This window comes from Netta rufina (genome assembly GCF_964035555.1).
Source record: "Netta rufina genome assembly, chromosome: 8".
NCBI classification, from domain to species: Eukaryota; Metazoa; Chordata; class Aves; order Anseriformes; family Anatidae; genus Netta; species Netta rufina.
In genome coordinates, this window is record NC_140131.1 from 16,210,777 (window position 1) to 16,235,167 (window position 24,391).

General features: G+C 41.0%; 1 protein-coding gene across 2 annotated transcripts; it reads right to left on the minus strand.

Moving 5' to 3' along the window:
* Positions 1–3,585: 3,585 nt before the first annotated feature.
* GTF2B (general transcription factor IIB) lies at positions 3,586–23,230 on the minus strand. 2 transcript variants are annotated; one of them, XM_084290950.1, is made up of 7 exons: positions 23,140–23,230; positions 21,056–21,162; positions 12,083–12,216; positions 5,850–5,996; positions 5,584–5,713; positions 4,934–5,215; positions 3,586–3,816 (listed from the first exon to the last, which is right to left on the minus strand). In XM_084290950.1, the coding sequence occupies exons 1-7, from the start codon at positions 23,154–23,156 to the stop codon at positions 3,683–3,685; spliced, it is 951 nt and encodes a 316-aa protein (XP_084147076.1). In that variant the 5' UTR covers positions 23,157–23,230; the 3' UTR covers positions 3,586–3,682. The 2 variants fall into 2 exon arrangements, with proteins under 2 accessions (XP_084147076.1, XP_084147077.1); XM_084290951.1 differs by lacking the exon at positions 23,140–23,230 and adding an exon at positions 22,444–22,637.
* Between the last annotated feature and the right edge of the window lie 1,161 nt (positions 23,231–24,391).

Genomic DNA, 24,391 nt, shown 5'->3' on the forward strand with positions numbered 1-24,391 from the left:
TCTTTTCTGAGTTCATTTGAACAATAAATCTTTTCTACAACTTTTAATAACAAGCTAAGGTTTCATAAGGCTATTGCTTAGAGCCACCTACCTTCAGTACTTAGCTAAGCAGTCATTCCAGAAAGGGCTGGATACAAATGAAGATTACAGGGAGTTTTAAATAGTCTAAATTACAGTTAAATTAACATAGGAAGCACCTAAAGATACCATGCCATGTCCTTTGTTGTCTGTGCAGAATGCAATCCTTCAGCTCACCTGTCTTGTCCCAGGCTCCCTGCAGCTACCACCTGTACTTCTTAGTGGAGAACCCAAAGCCTACCACCGCCCCTACCTGCTGCTGGCCTCCTTGCCATGCTCTTTAGACTCTGCTCATCATACAGGCTTGGTGGCAGCTTGGCTTCAGTAATACAAGGTAGTTAGCTAGGAGCCTGGAAGTGCTCAGAGACCTCTTTGAACCTAGGAATGTACCCCAAATCAGGCTGCTTAGGTGCCATGATTCTTCCCACTAACAGTAAACACCCAGCTCAGAAGCACACCACCAAGAAGGCACGGCTCCTGCTACACCATCATAGAGTGGCTCTTCCTGCCATCCACCCCCACTAGCCTTTTCCCTTGCTGCTTTTATTCAGGAAATAGGAAGAGAGCAGCCTCATCATCTAACAAGTGGTTGCCTTGTGTTTAGCTCAGTACTCAGATTGTCCACCAGGAAGTCTCTGGCCCCCAATAATGGGCTCTTTTTGCTGTTCCTAAAAAAACAGCACTACTCACTGCTTGCAGTTCCTGGAGGAAGACAGTCTGGGGCCATGTCCTTAACAGCAAAACACAGACAAGCAAGCACATGTGCCTGTTCTCCATCTATCAAGTGACCACACAGAGCCAGCTGGCTCCCGTGCCACACTGAGCCTACCAGGACAGCTCGAGTCCCAGTAGAAAGGTTCTCACAGAACAGCATCTCTTCAGCCTCACGTCCAGCCACCACCAGTCCAGTTCACAGCAACTGAGTCCCTCTTCAAAGGCAAGAAGTGTCTGACCTAGATAAAACACACATGAGAAAGTATGGTAGCTTGCCTCAGGGACATGCATAAAGTTTAAACTCAATCTGAAGATACACAGCTATCACTTGTGGCTTTAAGGAGATTTAAGATGCCAACAGATGTTTAGAGTGTTTTTTCAAGGAGCTATGACTACTGCCCAGACCAAAGCTGCCTTTGCGTGATTGGAGGCTTCCAATTTGTGACTATTAACAGCAGTCTCTGCTGGACCAAAGCTGCTCTCAGCTTCCGTTGCTATAGCCTCAATCATCTCTTCCTTTATACAATTTCCAATTGACACAAGGTAAGAACACACCTCCCTTTCAACCAGCAGATGCAACATTTGCATCTTCTCCAGCTGAAGGCCTTGGAAGAAACCTGCCCACAGAGCATCCCAAAGCACTGCATTGCCCAAAACCCAGAAGAGGAAGGATGTCACCCTTCAGCACAGGGCCTTCAACGGCAAGACAAGGTGTCACAGCTCCAGAGGTCAGAGGCGATTACAACAGCTACAAGAGTGCAGCAGAGCTCCCAGAAGCCACAGAGCTTCCTTACAGAACAAAAACCTTGCCTCCAGCAGCTTGCACCTTTCCCTGCACTGAGAACTGCTGAGGGGGAACAGCCAGGAACACAAAGAGCTCATTCCTGAAGGAGAAGGTTCTGTGAGAAAAGACAAATTTCTTACCTTCATTAAAGCAGCTTACCAAAGTGGTCATAACTGCCCCAAAATGAATTCAAAGTTGTATTATTTTTTTCCCCTAAAATGCTATACATTAAGTTTAGTCTATCGGGATAAGAAATAACTGTTTTCCCAGAGCATACAGTCCCTTCAAGCATATTCCTCATTACACCTCTTCAGGCTGCAGTCAGTGCCATCTCCACAGCACAGGTGGCACCTGAACTGCCTGCACAAGTGCAGGAGGAGGCAGGGCCCAGCCAGGACAGCATATCCCTGCCTCTATCTACTATATTCCCTTTTAAATTTCAATCCAGACAGCTTCTGCTGTATGTAACAAACTGCACTCACCCCTCACGTGTCAACTGATCATTCATAATACCTGAAAGCATTTCTAGTAAGAGCATTATCATAAACGTAAGGTTTCAGGAAAAGTACTCCCTGTCTTTCACCTCTACATTTCCAAGCTCTAACAGGGCACTTAAGGCAGGACTCTGTCCCCTCAAAGCACCACGCCTGATCCCACAAAGGAGGCTGCAGAAGCATCGCAAACCGAGACCAGGAAAGCCCAGGTAACAGAAAAAGCTGCAACCAAGGTTAAGGAAATAGATGACATTAGAACCCTCCCAACAACAGGAATGCCACCTTTCACATCTGCACCACAATCATTTTTCACAACTGCAACCAACCGCCTCGGTGCTGTAAAACAACTGCACCGCCTTTGTAATTTAAGAAAAAATGGTGAGCTGCCACGTTTCAGTAGTCTCACTTGGCAGAACAGGATTAAAACCAAACCACCAGGAAAACAGCATGGCCTGTTGACAGTCAGTGCTGTTAGCTTTGGACACAAAGCCCTCCCTCTGGATGGCTCAGGACCAGATGTGAAGCAAGCTGACCCCTCAGCTGTTCAGTTTGGAAATTAAAATGAATTTGCACCTGTGAGGCAAAATTAGTTCAGGAACCAGAAGACTCCCAGTTAAGGACATTTGTTGCTTTGCACACAAAAGGAACACTGTCAAGAAGCAGCCAGTTTTCAGAGCTATTACAGTTTGGGAAGGGCTGAACAATTTCTGGCCTTCGCTTTTTCGCATCTGATGCATTATTTCACAAGAGTCAAGTGCCCAAGTAGAACATAACAGTGCCAAAGCTTAACCACTGGCCAGCCAGACCGCAAGGCAAAAAGACATGTCAGAACATTGAACAGCAGTATCAAAAATACTTCTGATCTTCCTTTGTACGAAACAAAGCACCACAAAATTGCCAGGAATTCAACCAAAACTAAGCCTGTTTTGTCATTACAAATTCAGAGAAGCAAAGCACTAAGACATCAGTGAAAATCAAGGAGAGTCTGATATTTCAATACAAGGTTAGAGACCTTCAGCAGCAGTTGTGCAAATATTCAAACTGCTTTTCACCAACTGCTTGCACTCTGGGTTAAGTCTCCCATAAATTGTAGCTCACTACAAATATTAAAGCCACTGCAGACATTTAAAATTGTGAGGAAGGTGAGCCTTGTGACTAAGTCTGTAAGCATGAAGCTAGCTCAACCATTCTCTGGCCTGCATTCCAGTTCTCAGTATGCAGAACAGCACGTGCACGTCCACTTGGAGTGATATTCACAAGATGTAAGTGTTTTTGGAAAACAGTTTATTCAGGAATTACAGAATATTTTCAATTTTCCAAAATACATTTTACTAGATCCCTACAAAAGAAATCTAAGTAAGTACAACAATATGAAATTAAGTTTGTTGCAAGTCATTAAATATTTACTTCCACTAATATATACATACAAAATGCCACACAACGAGCTTGTTTACCCTTGGAATGTGTGCTGCGTTCTGGCAGTATCCTCCAGTTCCACAACATGAAGACTCAATATTAACACTTTGTACATCCTTTATTATAGGCAAAAAAAAAAAAAAAAATCAGAAGTTTTTCTTTTTGTTAATAGAAATTAAAGGAGCCTTCAGCAATCTCACAGCTGTGGTAGCTTGTCTACTGGGGTATCGAACTTGAAGTCCGCTGGGAAGAGATCAGGAGCCCGAGGATAGATCAGCCTATACGACTGTCTGATCGTAACATCAGCCACACCAGCAATATCACCAATTTCTAAGACAAAAAGCAAAAAAATGATTAACAGTTTTTTATTTTGTTGCCATTTTTATTGAAGAAAACAGCAAACACCACCATTTACAAAAGGAACTTAAATTGATTCAAGATTTAACAAAGGTTGAAATTTCAAACCTTGAGATGACTGAAAGCCCCAGCATCATCCCAGGACTCTGCAGGAATATGAGGCATGTATGCGTCAACTGCAGACAGATGTATTCTCATTTAACAAAGACTCTTAAGAGATAATCAAATAGCTCGAGGTGAGCAAGGATGAAGGCACAGTACTGCTTGGGTTCTAGATCACTCTCATGCCCAGGAAACTGCCAACACAGTGAAAGTCCCAGGGACAGAATGAACAGCACTCAACGCAGAACAGAACATCACAACCCAACAGATAAAGACTATTACTTACCTAAAAGAATCTCTCCTCTAAAGGATTGCTAAATTTTTAACATCTCTGATCTGAACTGGACCAGACAAAGCGACAGAACTTCTATCCATGCACCACACCAAGTCCTAATCAAGGCAGCCGTTGTTCCCTTCCCTCCCCACACAGGCCCAGTTCTCTTGCAACCCACAGGCCAATCACTGCTGTTCTGAAGCTCAGGAACAGGCCTGAGCTCTTCACTGGCTTTCTAAGGGCTACCCTACCAGAAGAGGATAATGCTGAGGTGATCCATGGCCAAGCTGCCCCACAATCTAGGTGATCTGGGGCTGCCAGAATGATTTGAGACCAGGAATGTAAGCTAAGGCCTCAATACTAGCTACAACTGCCACCGAGTTTGCATTTGGAGTATTTTGGAGCAGCAGAATGCACACGTGCCAACATTAGCATGGGTGAAGTTAAAGTTATGCTCATGTGAACATACTCAAATGCAGCAGAGCAGTAAGAATCCAATTCCTAGTGCCAGGTAACGTGAGTTCAGTTTCACTAAGCACAGCTCACCATTCCATTTTTATTGGGGGGAGCGCAGAAGAGACATTCTGGTTTGGTCTCTGCCTCATGCTGCTATAACACCAGCTTACCACTACCTCCAGTGACTTCACTCAAGTTCTACAGTAACCTCAAACTCTCTTTTGAACCGTAAGACATTTGAATACAGTGAAGTTTTACCTTTTTGTGTCCTTTTCTCTGCAGAAGCTTGCGATGCCATATAAATCGCTGCAGCTGCTACGGAGATAGGGCTTCTCCCAGGAACCAAATCTAATTCCACGGCCTTACGGGCAATGTGCGTGGCTGCCATTTGCACTTGTTTCGGAAGACCCAGATTTGAACAGAATCTTGACATGAAGTCTCCAGTTGTAATCAGATCAACACTGGTTTCCAGAGCTTTCAAAATGAGTTTAAAACACCGGCCTATTTCCTTCTTTGAAATCCTGGACACTGCACATATTTCTAAACAAAGAGAAAAAATGAACTTCAGCTTGACAGCTTGCACATACTTACTGCAGAGCTGTTGGTTCAAATTCAGTTGGAAAAGTCCCCAATGTCCTCAGATCAAGCAATATCTTAAATTTCACCGACAATCAGAATGACCCTCAGGTGCCAATTTTTAAATGCATTATCACCAAAAATCCCGTGCCTGAGAGCCTTATGAACATAGCAATTTTTTTCTAGACTGCCTCCCCCCCCCCCCCAACAAGGTGTACTACAGTGGAGAACAACCAATTCAGCAAAGTCCAGAAATGAGAAAATTACCTTCCTTCAGTAACAATGACTAGATAATTCACAACAAAATTGAATCTGTATCACTGAAAGCTTACCTTTAAATGTTCTTGGAACACCCTCTTGCCTACAGGCTATGTAGAGACAAGCAGAAGCAATAGCATCATTACTCCTTCCCTTCAGGCTCTTCTGCTCATACACTTGCTTGAATAAATTATTTGTTCTATCCTTCAAAGCAAAAAGACAAAATTTAATTAACTCTAGGCCATTTAATTAGCAGCAATATCAAAAATTCATGTGCTCATTATATTATGCTAACTAAGTCAATGCCAGAACAATTAAAGAAAGAGAGACATGAACTTACAACTATATTTCTAGGGAGGTTGATTCTGTCTGCCATATTCGTGATTTCTTTAAAAGCGTTCATCATTGCACGATCAGAGCTACTCATAGTTCTACGATTCTGGTACTTTGAATTCCCAAATTCATCAAAACTTGCTGCACCTGTGCCCTGAAAAGAAAAATTTTATTGTCAGTAAAACATAATCAACTTCCTCCTCATTTCAAGAACGAACAAGTTCCAGCTTTATAAATCCCAATTCATGACATTAGGTTGGAACAACTGCACAAATACACGACTGAAGTAAATCATACAATTGAGCACTGTGCCAACCATCACGCTCTATGCGATGCACAAGTCTCGAATCATGAATTGATTTCCAAGGACTACCAATTATGCAAGTATTTTTCTTTCCTAATGTAACAATGGCTTAAAATATGAGCAACACGTAGCCAGCGTACGCATTTCAATACTCCAATCACCAACGCTGAGGTCCAAGACTCAGTTTTATGCAACCCATGTGTCACTGGGCTACATCTGCAGCATGGCAGACTGGCAATTGAGAAAAACAAAACTTTATGGCCAACTGGAGACCACTTGTTACAATGACAACTCAAATATGGTAGTGAAGGCGTGACCCAAGAGAACATCTAAATCAATGACCAATTCAAAACTAATTTGAGGCTTTGCCTACAAGCAGTAGCAAGTGTTCATTGTGGCAAATGTAAAAACCCATATATTCTGCCTTTACAATACAACCAAAGGACCTCTTAAAAGAAAAGCTTCAAGTCTTAGGAGAAGTAAAAGCCACTGACTCAACCCAGGAGCTTCAAAACAAGGTTCCGACAGGCATTGTCTTGTACCTTGTAACTGACAGTGCAAATCACATACTTCTGAAAACTCCCACCTCTACCCAGCTAAGAGGGTTTAAAATGTTTAAGGTGTTCAATTACTTATCGTGCTGAAATATGCCTTTAACAAATAAAACCATGTCAGATTAGCAATGGCCGATAACAACAATGCAGCCTGTGAGTTCAGGGGAGCAATCTCTGTAATTGCACCACACCCTGGCACCACGTTACTCCCCTGAGCTGCCCAGGCAGAGCCAGAGCACTCATGTCTTCTTTCCCAACCCAAGCTCTCTGGAGCTGCTGCTCTATTTTAAAGCAGCCTCTAATTCTGTCCTCTCCCCTTGGTGTATCTGCACATAACATACGTTCTTTGGCTGACACTAACAATGCTTGCTCCTTACATTCACTTACACTGTTCCACTTCGCTGTACTGAGGACTCCAGCTACATTCCATTCTCAGCAAACTCAGTGCATCCCTCTGTCATGAAGACCCACATCTCTGGTGCACACATACTTTGGTACTGCTGTGGAAAGCTACGGCTCTAGCTAAGAAACCTCTTTCTCATGTTTCCCTATAGGTTAGCCCCTTGAACAGGCCTTCTATGACAGCTGTTAGATCCCGAGACTGTTCTTGGCTTTTTTCCTACTCCTTCAAACATCCTTGCCAATTAAAGAACCACAGAGAAACAATCCTGGCACCAACACAGCAGAGGGAGCTCCAAAGGCAATCCTACTTCCCTGACTGGGTGAATACCTCCAGCTACGCAAAGGTTCCCAGAAAGGTTTAAAGGTAAACAGTGAGCACAAAGAGGGCACAACAGCCTTCAGGCCTGTTCAGGCCTTTAAAGAGCTTTACAAACACATCTGCAGCGCTAGCCCTTTCTTTTAGAACCCATGCCAGAACAACACTCCTCAGCCCAGAACACGTCTCTGGTCAAAAGTCTCCTTCCTGGTCATTGCTCACGTTCCTGCTCCCTACAACATTCCCTGCAACATTCACATGCATCACGGCCTCCTGGCCTAGTGCTATGCAGAAATACTTACCAGAATGGCATTTGCTCAAAATCTTGTGAATAATAGAGTAATGGCCGCAGCCAAAGGTCCCCTGTCCCTGTTCATTCAGACCTCACACCAGGTAACCCTTAGGAAACAGTGCTCTGTTCTCGTGCCATGAAGCATACCCTGTCACCACAGGGATTTTCACCAGTCCACCATACAGCACATGAAATATATATATGTTGTTGTTGGTTTTTTTTTGTTTTGTTTTGTTTTTTTAATGTTCTCGTTAACCTCCCCATTTTTAACTTTCTGGTTAGTTACTTTTTCCTTTGAATGTCTGCTTACACGTACCAAACCAACAGTGCAGCCACATGCAAGTACTGCTAGCCAGAGGACTTCACCCTGACTGCATCAACACCTTCCAAGAGTAATTCCAAGAGCGATCCCCAACATACAGCTTGCAACTATAAAAGGGTTGGAAAATACTCTTCCATTTCAACCGCTTAAGTTAAACCACAGCAATTCTCCCTGCATTTGCTATTTAAATGCATCATCTACTTTCCTTCTGAATCCTTCAATTGAGGGACAATGCTTCATTGGCTTCAGCTCCTGACAACCATGTTAGGAGTCCCTTCCCCTACATGGGCAAAACCAGAAGCCATAGAGTTTTAACAAAAATCCAATAAGCTTTAAGAATTAAGCATCTTTTGGCCGTGTCCTTTATAAGATGTCTACTCAAACCTCAGCAAGACAGGTGTGAAAGTCAGGAGTTCCAACTTTTTGGCTTTCAAACAGAGCTGAAACCTTCATGCACTATTTTTCTGTCCTGAAAACTGCCTCTAAGACAGCTGGAGTCAAAAACCAGTTCAATAAACAGTGGTGATCTCTGGAGACGCTCAGTGGAGGTTAGGTTTACAGCACTGGCATCCAACAGCTTTGCAGCCTAGCATATCTCCTTTAAGAGCAGAAGGGAGAAATATCTCCAGCATCACCGACTTGAGGCTATCCACAGCACCAAGGAATGCACCCATATCAGGCAGTTTGCTTGCCCAGTATAACCAGCTCATTATACAGTCTGGAGGTAACCATGGATCCTTTCTTCTTTCACATTCATCAGCCCTAGGTATCTTGCCACTGCTTATCAATACGGCACTTTGAGATCCAGGCCACGCCGTCTGACAACATCCAGCTTCCTTTCAGAGGCACCTGATCAAAGGATAGGAATTCTATACTAAGAGAATGCATTAGTTTCCTGTTCAGCCAACCTACATTCTCTTGTACCTGCAGTCACTACAAAAAGGACTAAATTAACAACAAAGCATGACAAAAGGCAACTTCTCCCACAAGATCGGTAGCAAAACTGCAAGTTTTCTTCTTAGACTCCGGGAAAAGGGGCTGATGTATTTAAGCTGCTTGCTCAGTTACTGCTCTTGAATTTTGCATGAAGATTTTAGAAATAACCATGATATCCTGGCAATCGAGTCACGACACCAGACCTCACCACGTCTCCAATTGATCTGCAGCATCACAGAATCAATCGCAGCACACTGCTTCAGAGGCATACAGTTCTGTGTCAATACCCTAAAGATCTGTCTGAAGAATGCCAGCCACTTCCACCACAGCCAGCTATGCTATTCATCCTCCTCTTCACAGACAAATTAATCTTTCTTCCAGCACAGGCTTTTGCTACTTCAGACAGATGGGTCCCATAAGTACTAAAACCAATTAGGAATTAATCCATTTGTACGGGCAGAACAGCCTCTCTCCTGCTGCTAGCAGACACAGACCACGCTTCCACAGCAGGAGTCCCAGAGCAGGACCTCCTGGCTCCAAAGAGGACGACTAGCAAACCATTCTGAGAAGCAGAACTGACTCCCTTCTTTTACTATTTCAAGTTCCATTGTAACTGGCAAGTGGTTCGGACTCCGTTTTCCCCTATATCCTCAGAAGTTTGCAATGGATGTGTTTTGTTATTTGCTACATATAAAATAATTAATCTTCACTTCTGGCTTTTCCATAACACAGGTTATATTTCTGTTGCTGTTGTTTTATTCGCTTGTTTTGACAATTCCATTGCCAACAGCTCTACCCCAAGCAGACAGAAATAACTGTTTCCTGCCTCATGTGAAAGGCTAAAGGGATTTCAGACACAGACATCTGAAGTCCACTCCAAGCCATTCTGGGAATTGTTGTTAACCAAGAAAACAGGATCTCATCCTGCTTCATTGCCTGGAATTCCTGAAGGCTGTTCTTTGTTCTTTTGGATAGTATTTACCTTCCTCTTGATTACACCAATTTCACTGCTTGACTACTCTACACATTCAGGTCAATCCTCACACCAGACTACTGCTGGTGCAGCCTCCGGAAGACTGCTTTAAAAGTGTGCTACTTGCTTGGTTTAGTTATTTTTGCTGCAAAATTCACTCTTCCTGCACTGACAGAAATCTTCAGCATCTTCTGATGAACTATCCTCTTCCTTCCAAATAGCTGATGAAGAAGGCAGCTCCTGATACAAAGTTCACATCAGTGAGCTGACATTTCAGAGCTCCTGGTTCAGTGGCAACACAAAGACAGGAACTCTTGTCCAGAACATATCCTGGTTTGTCACAATTTCCTGTAGAAAACAACATCTCTTCTTTGGTTCCTCCCCTTCTAAATGAAATACCCACAGCAAGACAGACTGTACCCCAAAATTCTCCATGGCAGTTCTAGTGCTTGGACATTTTCACTCACAGTTCTCATAGGTTGTATCATGCCTCTGACAATCCTGCCTCTGACACACCAACTTCACTGAATTGCACTCTGCTACTGCTAGTTTAGTCACGTCTGTCCTGGGGTGTTCTGGTTTAATGGCAAAGCTGTTTCACTCATTCAATCTTCCTCTCTGATCATTTTTATTTTTTTATTGAAAAAGCAAACTTTCACAGGTGTTTCTCTAGGTCTTTAATTCTCTCATTGAGGCTACTATCACTGTTAGTGATACGGATACAAATGCTCTCTAGTGGAAACATTTTTTTGTCTTCTCCAACATGCAGGTTCTGAGAAGGTCATCCTACCTACCGAATCAAACCAAGTTCCCAGAAACAAACCCTGTATTGGCACAGTCCCAGAAATAAGACAACCCTGTGTGAACCCAGAGCAAACTGGCTCTTTCTCTGCCTGTTTATAAAGGTGCATTTCTGATCTTTACCATAGCTCACCAAATCTATGACAGAAATCCAAGTCCTGAGGATTATAATCTTCATGGATCTATTAAGGAACCATTAAAACTCCAATGACTCATTTTTCCATTAGGATTTATTGAAAAGAGAACTAACATCATTCATAAAGGTGGTAATGACTCTCTCTAAGCACCCACCTGACTGCTACCAGAGTGGTTAATGCGTATATGTATTGCACAATTATCTAATTCTTTCTAGGACTGCAAGAAATTCACTCAGTTACTAGAAGATTACCCAAACTTTGCACAGTTTTAAGAAAATAACTATTTCTTTGGTAATCATTAAGTATTACAGGATCCCAATTAATGGCTGAAGACCATCTCCCTAACATGTATGAATATCTACGAAATGGACACTTAAAATCAAATGGAAATAATCTACTAAAAACAGGCTATAATTGCATATGCTCATTTCATTAAGTTATTGGGAAAGATATCAGATGACATCTGTAAAGATTAGACAGAAAGAAACATTCAAGAAATGCACAAATATGAATTTGCAACTTGCAGTAGGAAATATAACAAAGTACAACAATGAGAGCTTGTCTGGGTCACTATTTCATTAAGGGCAGCGTATTTGTGCTATTAATCTTGCTCTCTCTCATGGGAAACATCAGGATAAGGCTGTATCACAAAACTTCAAGTGAAACATGCATCAAGTACTTTCTTCTGCAGCAGTTATGCTATAGAAAATTCTACATTTAGTGCTTTAATATTAACTGACAGAGAAAGTACAACATGCATGTAGCTCTCAGGTTCTCATCCAATATAGATTTAATTACAAAAAGGTAGCTCGAGTTGGCAGTACAAGCCATTGAGACCCCAAAACTATGTCTCTGTTAATTCACAATTACCTCAAATACACAAAGTATTAGAATGCTAAGTAACAGTATTTGTTGTTTTGTTGGTTGTAATTAAACATTACAACATCAGCTCTTCTATTTATAGCAGCATATCAAGGGGTGGCAACTAACACCACAGCACTTAAAACTCTTCTTGAAGTGTTCGGCCCCTTCCTGCTACCAGCCAGAGCCAGCCCCTGTTACACACCACTGAAATGCAAGTGTACCATTTAGACAGAACACTTCTGTAAATACATTCTCTGAATAGTTTCGGTATGGACATACAAATACATACTTGACATTAAAATGTTCAAACTCAGTAGAATTTTGTATTTTAAATTTTACCTTGCCAATCATTGTACTCAAGTCACCATCACTCAACAAAGGATTCTGGGTATCCCCAACTCGAGATGGGTCTTTTGTCGCTTTGTCATTGCTGAAAGTTCTCCATTCCGACCCAACGTCTATGACCCGGTCACCTGAGATCACAGAAAGCAATAGTTTGCATTAATGTATTATTCTGAAACATCAAGTCAGGCATCTGAGCCCTCAGTTATAAAAACGCAACCTTTGTCATTTGCAAACAGAACAGTAACTTGCAGGACAATGTACCAAAATGTTTAGGCTTTCCAAGTTAAGTAGAAGGCAATAATAAAAAAATATGCAACAGGAGCTGTATAGAAAAATTAAATATCTAGAGAGATGCATCCAGAACACCAGGAGTTACAGCCATGCCTGACGAATACAACAGGTTATCTTCAATACAAAATAAGAATCAAGACTTTGACTTCCAGCTGCAGCTTATGGTTGCCTATGGACATCCTCAGCGCTTACACAAGTGAGTAAGTTATCTTACATTTTCCAAGTGATACAACTGCTTGTGAATTATCAGGCACCATGTCATCAAGCCGTAGCAAATCAGTTCTGTGTGTGAGCTCCAGGTCCTTGGTACTCCAAAATATATGCGCCACCTCTAACCCACAATACCATTTTGTAGCTCTATTTTGTTCCTTAAGGGAGTTCTTACCCTGCCCAACTCCATTTATGATACTTGACAGAATGAACTCAAAATCCATACACACAACCCTTTCTTAAACTTGAGCTACCCCTAGAATTGTATCTGGAAGAGTTTAAATACAAATTCAGAGCAAGCAGAAAAAGCACTAAAGCCCCAGTCTCTGAATGAACGAAAACTTTCCTCGAGTCCTCTCCAATTCATCTAAACGTTCCCAGCAGCAGCTATTCACGTTGACAAATATCTCTAATCAACACTCTGATACCAGCAAAAAAAAAATCACAATGACACTAATTTAAAAAAATAATAATAATCCTGTTGGCAGTGCAGTTCATTCTATCCGCAGGTCTGGTAAAACCTGCATCTCAAAGGTGAGGTCTCCAGAGCAGTATTACAATACTACAGAGTTTTTAGGAATGCATGTACAAAAAAGCATCAAAAGAACACTTTTTTTGGTGTGTGTTTCGCAGTTAAACAGATTACAGCTCTGTGAAGGAGAGGATATCAGTAGAAACTTCAATGTAATTGTCACCTCTGCTTTGCTAAACCTGAGGGAAAATTCACTACCTTCCTCAATGCTTACGTGTGTTATGAAAGGAACATTTGCAAGAAATAAACAGCACTGACAGCAAGAAAAACTTCTGGTATGAAGTCCAAATATGAACCCACAAAAGCTGGTTTATCCTAGTGAAAACATAAGCTGTCAGACAAAAGAACTCTCCACCAAACAATGATAATATAAAAGATATGAAGTGGGGAAAAAATGCAAGAGCAATGGACAGAGCAGTGTAACTGCAAAATTACTGGTGGAAAAAGAAATATCTAATCTGAATCTAAGGAATATTATTCGTAACAAATGATGATGCAAGGAGTATGTTTGAAATTGAAAGGCGTGACTGAACCGTAAGAGATCACCACAGACTAAAAAGAATAAATTCAGATTAGAAGTGTTCTCACCAGTGTTTGTCCACTATACCCACAGCTATGTTCCAACTTTATTTATTTAATGCTCTAATGAAGACCAAGAGAGGTTGTGGAAATACCAAAAGCTAGAAGATCAAGAAGATAGCAAGGGGGCACACATCCATTCTTTCCACCATGAAGGTCTCTGCCTTGCAAGGTTAAATTAGCAGATGGCATGCTCCTCTGGCTCCCGGACTCTCTGTAAATATTTGATTCAGTAATGCTCCTTCTATGGCCTAGCAGTAACTTTACTTTAAGACAACCCCCCAATACTGTTTACAGCATCTAAAAAAAGCAAAATGTACTTAAAATTCTGGCATGGTATAAATAGAACACTGAGTACAGAGCAATGATGTAATATTTTTTCCACACAAGTGGGAATGACCTAAATGACTCACTCAAGGATCTGCCTCTTGTGAGTTATGAACCATTCCTGCTCTAACAAAAAAAGTGTTATATCACTGCCTGCTTTGGCAAACGTATTACAAACAGAGGATTGAGACTACTATTTCAGAGTGAGAAAAGATTAAGCAGAACAAATCGCTGGGTACAAAACATGTGCGAGGATGAGGTATGCAAATACCTTTACTTTGCCAAGACTTCTAATATTGCAGAAAAATGGTTCTTCTGTATATTCTGTTTTACTTAAAATATACAGAGATCCTAGGGATTGCATTCCACCTTTCAGAAGGCTTCTATAAAAGCGTGACACAAGCTAGAAATACCAACAAAAATGCAACAAATACGCCAAGTATTTCCACAAATGGAAAACATATTCAACTACAAGCAACTAATTATCCAATTCTACACGCTCAAAAAAGCATGGCATTTACTATTTTTAACTTTTCAAAAAATAAAATTCGCTTTGAAACTGTCCTGTTAGTACAGATGCACTTAAGGCCCACCTGTAAGTGACAAAAACAAGACCTTAATATGCTAAAGTCAGTCCTCTCAGAAGTAGTGCAAAACAGTAGTGTTCAGAGAATGAGCCTTACACACTGCTCACTAAGCTGTCATTTCAAGCTCTGAGCTGGATTTCCTGGGTCATACCTTATTGATTGGCTGTCCCAAAGCACCTGGAAAATGGGTCTGGAGTGGTAAATGCCAGAGTAACAAAAGCTCCCCAGAACCACCACCTAAATTCTCTGCTTTCTCCCATTACTATTATATGGGTTTTGGCAACTGTATCCAGCTATGATTAAGGATGGGAGTGGTTGAATATTCCCTTCACTGCTTCCTTTTGATGCAGTCTTTTTGAACAGAAATAAAATCCACCAGATATGGTGATATTAGGCATATCTTTTCTTAATTTTCAGAAAAGAGATGAGCTCATCCTTTCCTCTCCTGAAGGGACAAAAACACAGTGTACAGGACTGAATCCTTGTGGAAACCCACCTCCAGACTAACAGCATGAAGCATCTTTACGAACATGTGAGTTTTTCTTCACTGCCCCATCTCATTTCATTTTGTATGCCATTCTTCCAGTATACAGCTACTCTTTAAAATTACAGTCTGGTTGACTGACATGTGAACCGTACTGGAAATAACCACAGCAACCTTCAGTGACTGGAGTTACCCACCATTGAAAAAATCAGTTAGTGAAACACAAAGCTGCTGTTACTCAGAAGAGAAGACCTCAGACCAAAGTTACTTTTCTTCATAACTGCCAAATGCAACAAGCAACTGCCACAGAAGTGCAAGAGTAAATTCAGACCAGCATCAAAAATTTAAATGTCATTTTGAACAGATTTTAATAATTAGTTTTAAATGTGTACACATCACCAATTATGTTTGTTTACTTCCTCCCCCAATAGAAAGTGCTTTATGAAAGGGAAGCATTTTCACTTGACAAGCTCTGAACTCAGTTACATATTTTCAGAGAAATAATACAAGCTATTTTAGTGTCACACTCCACTCATGATACATATGTATTTTATTCTCTATTTGCATTTCGCATTTTTTTATATAAATAAAATAAAGCTGCAATCTGAAGATGCTTAATCAAAACAAGTGGGATGAAATTCAAGCCTCAAATGTTATCCTCCATATTCAGTCTTGAAGCAGTTCTGAGAAGTATGCCTTAAGTCTTCTTAAGAGGACTATAACATTAGCTGTACGTTAAATCAAGTTACAAACATTAACAATTAGTACTTCAATCTTAAATACAGTATTATATTTATTTGCACTTTAAAATACCTACACCACTTGAACAGAATGTTTGTTTCATTCTTACAGTTAGCTAAGGAATCTGCTGCCATCTAGTGAACATATATATGGAAACACATTTTACAATGTTAAATTTAAAAATTTATAAGAATTATAATTAATTTGTCAGCTCCTTATTAAGGAAAGTACTGACATGCTGAGACAGAGTACAATGAAGAACTTAGGTGGCAGACTACAAACCAAGGAGAATTGTGAAGACTTTCAAGAGTGCCAAGAGACTTGTGAAGAGATTTGTGGAAACTTACCCTGCTTCCAGCAGAAACACAGCTGAAATGGGTTAGACTTAAGACAAACTATTTGAAATGCTTACTGCTAAATGGTAATGGATGGTTCTTTTGGTAATACAAATCACCTATGTAAATTAGGCAGCCACGAATACCCATGCATTCAACTGCTCAGAATTTCTGCAAGTATAAGCATACCTTATAATGAGCTTTTCTGTGGATGCAAAGCAGTTTACTTGCAAGCACAAACTTGTCAAACACTTTTTAGTGCTCTGGACACCAAGTGCAAAAGCAGTAACCAGACGCTAACGCAGCATCCATAACTAAATGTTTTTGACTGTTCATGTAACATGTTAAATTAAAATCTTCATTTTTAAATGTTAATAATACTTACAGAAAGAGGTAGCCATAAAAAAAAACAAAAACACAGAGATACGAAAAAGACTGTCACCATTTTGAGGTATAAAGGTATTAGAATAGCCATAAGTGCCATCTACTGGACCTAAGTCAGAAGTACTTACATTCCTTCACTTACAGGTTGCTCCAAAAAAAAAAATAATAATTAAATAAATAATAAAAGATTATTTGGTTTATTTTAGAAAAGCAGCATTTATGTACATATGCAATCAATCTTATCCCTGACAATAGACATCATAACGTGCTGGCAGAGTAACAGTCAGGCCACCAGCCAATCATGAAACCCATTTCATCCTATATTGTGAAGAAAAAAATATCTGTGGCAAAGTTAAATCTTACCTTTACCACGCAGACTACACCTAAATTTAAGACACACCATTTAGATCTTGAACTCTTGACCAACATTAGCCAACTAATAACGTGTCAATTTTATAACAGCATTACCTCTCTGACCAAAAGCCATTGAACCTTTTTCCCCAAAACTAAGTATTCAGGCACAAATGTCTGAATATAGGTCACAATCTGATTCAAACCTTTAACAAGTTGCTATGCATCCAAAGATTCCCATCAGGTGAAGACAGGCTTCAACTTTTTTTTTTTTTTTTTTTTTTTTAAATTTAAGAAGGTTATCCAGGAAGACTCCATACATGAGCTTGTTCTTCTCTATGCCACACCTGTCTCCTGAAGCAGAGGGAGCTAACCAGTTCAAGAAAAACTTACTGCTCACAGCTGCAACTCCTGCATGCTTTGACACAGTAGTTTAAGGAAAGTCCTCAGAAGTACTCCTGCCTAGCCGAGAAGCTACACAGCTGCACAGGCTACCAGACTTAATCACCCTCTGAAAGCCAGCTCATCACTTCCCTGCAGCAAGAAGTCAGTGCTTCGTATTCCACTTCTGTTCTGCTTTCTTCCACCCCTTCTGGTATCAGCTGACTTCCAGCCTTTTTACTGCCTAAAAGGTAGCAAGCAAAATATTTACCTGTCAAGGAAGAGGATTTACTAGTTTACTAGCCTGTGTTCTTGAACAAAAGACTTCCCCACCACAAAGTGTACCTGAAGAATGACATAGGGTCAATATTTCTAAATTAACACAGACCTATTTATTCCTCCAAAGCCTAAGAACTGTGTTCGTGAGCTGTTGAGCCAGCACATTAACAATTACTGTACTACACATCCCAGAATGATTTGAGAAATTTAATGAAACACCAGACACACAACAGCAAATAATCTAGGACACACACTTGTCACAATTCAGATTTATGTCAATCCAGAATGCAAAAACACCACAGATAATTGCAATTTAATCTCTGATTGATTTTCATGCAAAAAAAAAAAAAAAAAAAAAAAAAAAAACAAAGTATCTAATGGGGGAAGTTAGCAAATTCAAAACAGTTACCAGGAAAAGACAAAACACATGCTATGGCAGAAAAAAGCTGCAGTAAGAAGGTAGATGGAAGTTTTTCATAAACAGAAGCTATATTTTGAAGCCACAATAAAACAACTATCAGCTTCACTTAAAATGTTCTTAAAAGATTTGATTACTTTAATGCTGCACAGTGAAGCAGTACGGTTTATTTAGAACAAGTGAAAATTACTGTGCAAAGAAAAAGCACCATACCAGATTTAACTTAAATTTGCACTCTCATTAAGACACTAAGACCACCTGATGAGTACAGAATGACACCAGGTAAAAAACCTTTTCCTGTTGCTTCACTCCTCCCTTTCAGCTACATACCCCATAAATGCAACCTCAGCCATAACACTAGTAGTACTGATTTCACCTCACACTCCCAGAAAAGATAGTTTTCACACTTTGGAATCGATGTACAAGCTGCTTTAACCACGGACACAGTGTTTTAAATAACAACAAAAAACCAACTTTTTCCTCAAATATGTGAAAAATTATTATCTTACCACAACAAGCAAGAAAAACATCAAGTGGAAACACACTTAGTTTAGTCAAAAGATTCTTTGACCTCATTTCCAGCCAAACTGTACTAAAAATCAGTCAAGTCACATACTACATACTTTATGGCAGCAGAATATGCACACGTTTAGTATGTACCCTTCTGCCACACCAGGACACTGGCAGCACTCCCCAGGCACCAAAACCAGAGTATTTTTAAGTGAAACTGGAACATTTCTTTGAACACGGAGTGTATCAGATCTTTCCCTTTAACCTTTCTAATGGATCCCCTCCAGCGATCTCCCCAACTCTGTACCCACCTCCATCCAAACATACGAGGCAGACCTAACTCCCATCAGCTACACATCCCGACCACAAGTCTGAAGAAATCTGAACACAAATATGTGACTTCATTGTGTAGGAACAGGAAGTGAAATCACAACTCTCTAAGGGGAACCTGCAACAAATGTATAGAAGTTTTACAATTTGAAACAAAATTTTGTCTTCACTTTATACATCCTAGAAAACATCCCTATGCCATGAACCTCAAGAAAAACAGGCATCAACAATAGGAGCTGTTCTTCTCCTTCACTGAATTTCCTAACAAACCAGAAGAAATGTGCAATGTTCACACCTCTGTTTAGTCATGCACTCTTCAATTATTTACCTTCATCTCCTTTAATTAGTTTTCCAAACTAGCTGCTAGATACACCAGCTCATGAATTGGACATATGGAGGAAGACTCAATTACTCAAGGATGGAAAACAAAACAAGAGCAATCAGCACAAGAGAAAATGTTAAAACATTTTAATGATAAATCCATAGAAAGACCTGCTTAAAAAAACTCCATGCTTACAGGAGAAAAAAAAAAAAAAACAAAAAAACCTTTTTTTTACGCTACCAGTAATGTTAGCTCTAAAGAAGACTAGGTTCAGTTTAAACACATTTTGAAAATTCAGCTTAGTGAAAGGCTGCATTACTAGTCTAAGGATTTTGTCCAAGAATACCGAGCATTTCAACTAAGAAAAGCTGCAAAGCTACTGAATCAGAAGAGAACAAAGAGCAAATCTCTAAAGCACAAAAACCTTGAGACTAGATAACAAGAAAATATGTGAAAGCAAGGTTTCTCATGTATTTCAAAAGTTCCTGAAAAAGAAATGTAACAACAGGCAAGCAAAACCTTTCCCCCTCTTCTTCTAAAGCGAGTATTATCTTAGAAGTTATGAACTGATTGAGATGGACTTCTAAACTTCGGTTCAACTTCCAGAGTGGCTGTGCCAAGAGCTTAACACAGACCAAATTATTGTAAATAACAGCTTAAGAACATGATAGTATGTTTTAACAGGAAATATTGTTGTGGATATTTGCGTTTTCTAACAGCAGATTTATCATAGTTCATACATTTTCATCAGAATTCACGCAATCTAAGCCAGCCTTTCTGTAATAATGCAAGTAACAGTGGAGCTTTTTCAGCCTTTTATATGGGTTCATCATTTTAAATAAAACTGGTACCCAAGTTAAAATATTTTAGCAACTGTTTTAATAAAACATATCAAAGTCTGTTTTCTGCATGAACAAAAATACGTATTTTAGTCACCTGGCTAAGTTAGTGCTGTATTTGTTGCAATTTATTAAGCCTTTAGCTTCATGCTAGAAGTTGTACAAGAACTTCATTGCAAGAGTAGAACCAGTATAAAATCATTGCAGTCTAGGAGAAAGGGTTATGATGCTATCAGAAAATTTTTGTACTATTGAATTGATTGAATATTAATTATTGAACACACACCCTCAAAGACAGAGTACTTTCTTTTGGTCACCGCATCTCTAAATAAAACTTAATAGACATAAATGATGTTTAAAGAATGACTATAACACAAGCACAAACAGTTGTCCCACAAAGAGTTGCATAAAAATGAATATACAACATATTTTATGATACAATTTTCTCTATCATTCAAATAAAGACAATGCCTAAAAAGCCTTTCATTTTAAATATGCGTTATACTTATAAATACAGTTTAGCCTGTGAAAGTTGCTGCCACATGAACTAAGTAAAAGAGATCAGTAAAATTCCAGGAGAAAAACTGGATATTTACTTTGGATAGCGTTAAAAGCCTTTGGAGAAGTAATTAACAAATACAAGCAATGACATAAAGAATCATCCTTCAGGGCAGAAGATAACCTAGGAACAGATTTTTTTTTATTTTATAAGCAAGGTATTTGACTAAGAGCTTTGATTACAGTTCTTTTACTTTCCTATCTGAAACGGCAGTCATGATTAAAGACCAAGCACCCGGACTAGACAGCACAATATTCTAGCTCAATATTGCAAAATACTTCAAGTTTTCAATCTTTAAAGCAAGTGTTTTTTTCACCATAATGCAAGTTACTAGAAGATGGACAATTCAAAATAGTACGCTCTTAGTCAACACAACATCATAAAAGCAAACATTTAGGTATCAAGAAAAAAGCTTTTAATACTGAAACTATACACCACTCTTGGGGAAAAAACAGAACTACATGCGAAAGTTACATGGTAAGTCATGAAAACATGAATACCTACTTACCTACTACTAGCCCACACTCAGAACAGATCATATCACCGGCTCTGTAATCCTCTACCAAAATGGAGTCCGGATGGTTTGGACAAGTCACTCGTGGAAGCACATCCAAACTAAGAAAAGGAAAAAAAAAAAAAGCATTAATTCTTAATCATGTTTAATCGAGCAGGTTGCATATCCAAGTATGAGTTCCTCTGCAAAAAAAGAATGATTTAGTAATACTGGATTTACTGTGTTTTGAATCATAGTATGCTAACCCAAACACCTGAACTTCACCTTCTATTCAAAGGCTGTAGCACTACATTTGACAATCAAGACTCCAGGTCATCTTAAATTCCAGAATTTTTGCAATAAAACTCATTATCAGAAACATAAAATGCCTCCAATTAGAACATCAGAAACTTAAATGTAGACATGATTAAGTGTAGTCTAACTCACAGTCTACCACTAAATGAAGGTCCCCAGGAAGTCAGTGGTGATTGCTTCACTCTAAGTGACTGTTCCTACTCGTTCTTATCAGACCAATATTATTTATCAGGTTCTCTAATCAGCAAGTAATGCACACATACAACCTTTTTTTTTTTTTTTTTTTTAAAAGACAAAAAGAGAATACATGATTCTGACCTTATTTTTTCAAACATTTAAAGAAAAACACCCATTTTAAATAAAATCAGAACTAGATCATGCAAACTAGACAAGCCATTACTTGTGAGATCTTCAGAGAAAAACCATCAGCTCACAAAAGGGACTGCATGAAAACAAATTCTGAGAACAGGGAACTGCTTCTTGCACACCCATGCACATTCAAGAGCTACAGCAGATATAAAAACCTTCCCATAAAACATTAGCATTATTTAACGCATGCATAAACACAACAACTTTAGTTACTGGCTAGATCAGTGACCAATTGTTTCTAGTCAAATGTTTTAACAGCAAATGGCTCCTTCAAATTAATAGTGACCCCTCAGTAATTCCACTAGAAATGTTTCCTTTAAAAAATAGAACCATCTCTGCTTCCAGATGTAATCATTTACAATTATGTTCAACAAAGCCATTCTCCTTGAGCTGAAAACACCAGATACAGAGAGCGATCGCAAGAAAACTTCTCGCAGGTACTTGCCAACCTAAACGTGACTGTGTCATAAAATGTCTACTCATCTTTTAAACCGTAGAAAATGTCCTATTAAAGAGTTTGGTTAATCTGAGCTTCCCCCTTCCCAGTAGCTCGTTACTTCAGCCTAATCCGTGTACAGCCCCAGCTTAGTTTTCATGTTTTAGGTATTTCTGATATGTCAAAAAGAGAAAAACAACACTCTAACATTTTAACCCAATGGCTCTTCAGAAAACTCCAACCAAAACCGAAGAACAGCAGCAGCAGCATTAATATTAAAAACCTGCGGAAAGGACGTGTTCGTGCAGGCCACTCCGATGTAAACTGCGCTGGAAGCAGCGCACCAAACCCGCCCGCACCACCTCACTTCGCTGCTCCTCTCCGGGCGGCCGGCTCACACACACACCGCTGCTGACAAAGCGCCGTGCCCGGCACCTGGCGCTCGGCGTCATGCAAAATATCAGCGGCGCGGTAAGGGGGCGAAGAAAACCTAAACAGCTTCAGTGAGCCCGAAGAGCGTTGCGTTGAGGCTTCACCTCCACGAACTGTTACCACAAAGGGGCTTTCCTGTGCGAGCAGTAACCGGGTTACCGGGAGACACAGGGCCGGGGGCCCAGCAGCCGCTCCGCGCGGCGCCGAGGGCGGCAGGAGCGCCGCCGCCTCCGCAGGCCGGCTCCCGGCGAGACGCGGCCTGGGCCCGCTCCTGGCGCGTGAGGGCAGCACCAGGCGAGGCCTAGGCCCAGCCGCCGGCAGCGATGCCCCTCACACCGCGCGCCCCCTCCGGCACCCCTCCCCCAGCCCGTTCCGCAGGGTCAAGGCCGCGGAGGCCCGGCCGGCCGCCAGCCGGAGCGGCCCCAAGCCGGCCCCGCGGCTCCTCGGCTCAGCGGGGCGCTGCGGCCATTTTGTGCCGCGGGGACGTGGCGCAGCGGCCCCCCCCCCTCCCAAATGGCCCCCCCGCCCGGCCCGGCCCGGCGCTCACCGGCTGGTGGACGCCATGTCAGCGCCCCGCCGCAGCGCTGCGTGGAGTCGGGCGGCCGCGCAGCGCTGCCCCTTATGTAGCGCCGCCAGGGGGCGGGGCCAGGCCGCTCGCTACGGACCGCGCCAGGGCACATACCGCGGGGGGGGGGGGGGGGCCTCGCTGACAGGGCAGCGGCGGGGCTGAGACAGCCGGGGGGGGCCGGGGGTTACCCCAGGGGGCTGCTCACAGCCCTGAGGAGGGCTAAGCGGAGTATTTTCCCCGTGGGTAGCTCAAAAGAAATTCAGCAAGGCTGGAAAGTCCTGCTACTACCACCACTATTCACACAACTGCTGGGCACCCTTCTGCTTAGGGCTCTGTCCAGTTGCGGTAGAGTCCCATGGTAAAGGAGACAGAGGAAGAACCTTCACTTAGCCCTAAACAGAGCTTTATTGTGCTTACCAACAAATATTTCACTAATAGAAGCAAAGAGGTAGAAATTATAAATGTGTAATAAAATTGCCCTTCTTTTTATTCTTGGTGTGAGGGGTAAATAGTTCCTGAAACTTGTATTCAACATTAACTTAAATGTCTTACTACATTAAAGACCTGATACAACTCTGAAATTAGTTTAACACAGACCAGAGCCCCCAAACAGCAACCACACCCAAACACACACTTTCAGTTTTCGTTTTAAAACTGGACAGCAGGGTTTCCATTTGAAGAACGCCCCTGCCCCAGACTGCACGGTAGTGTGCACACGCTGAGCTCAGGGTGGATTTGCCAAGAGCCTCTTTTTACTTCAGATAAATAAACAGAAGCTTTAGGATAAAAAGAAGATGAACTACTAGAAGATACGGACACTTAGAAAAATTTAGAATTTACTTTTTCCCCTTTGCAATGACCCTTTTCACAAATCCTCGATAAAACCAAAAGATGAAATAGTACTTAAAGCAGTTGGTTTTTGTTGTTTCCACCCCATCTCCCCCGCTAAACACATCTTCCTATATTACATTTCCCTGTAACTTCTGAAATTTGGGTGTAGCTGTCTGCAACAGCTGTACCACATCAGCACTGTCAGTCCCATCAAGCTTTCAAGGTTTGTCATGGCTTTTCATATAATCTGTTCTTTGAAAAAGGTCTTCTGCTGACAACCACTGTCAACAGCAGGTCCTTCCTGACCATATTGTCATTAATGAGAATTGAAAGAGTTTAACTTCCAGTACAGAAAGACAATCAGTTTTAGAACTGTTGCAAAAAATACAATAGATCATAT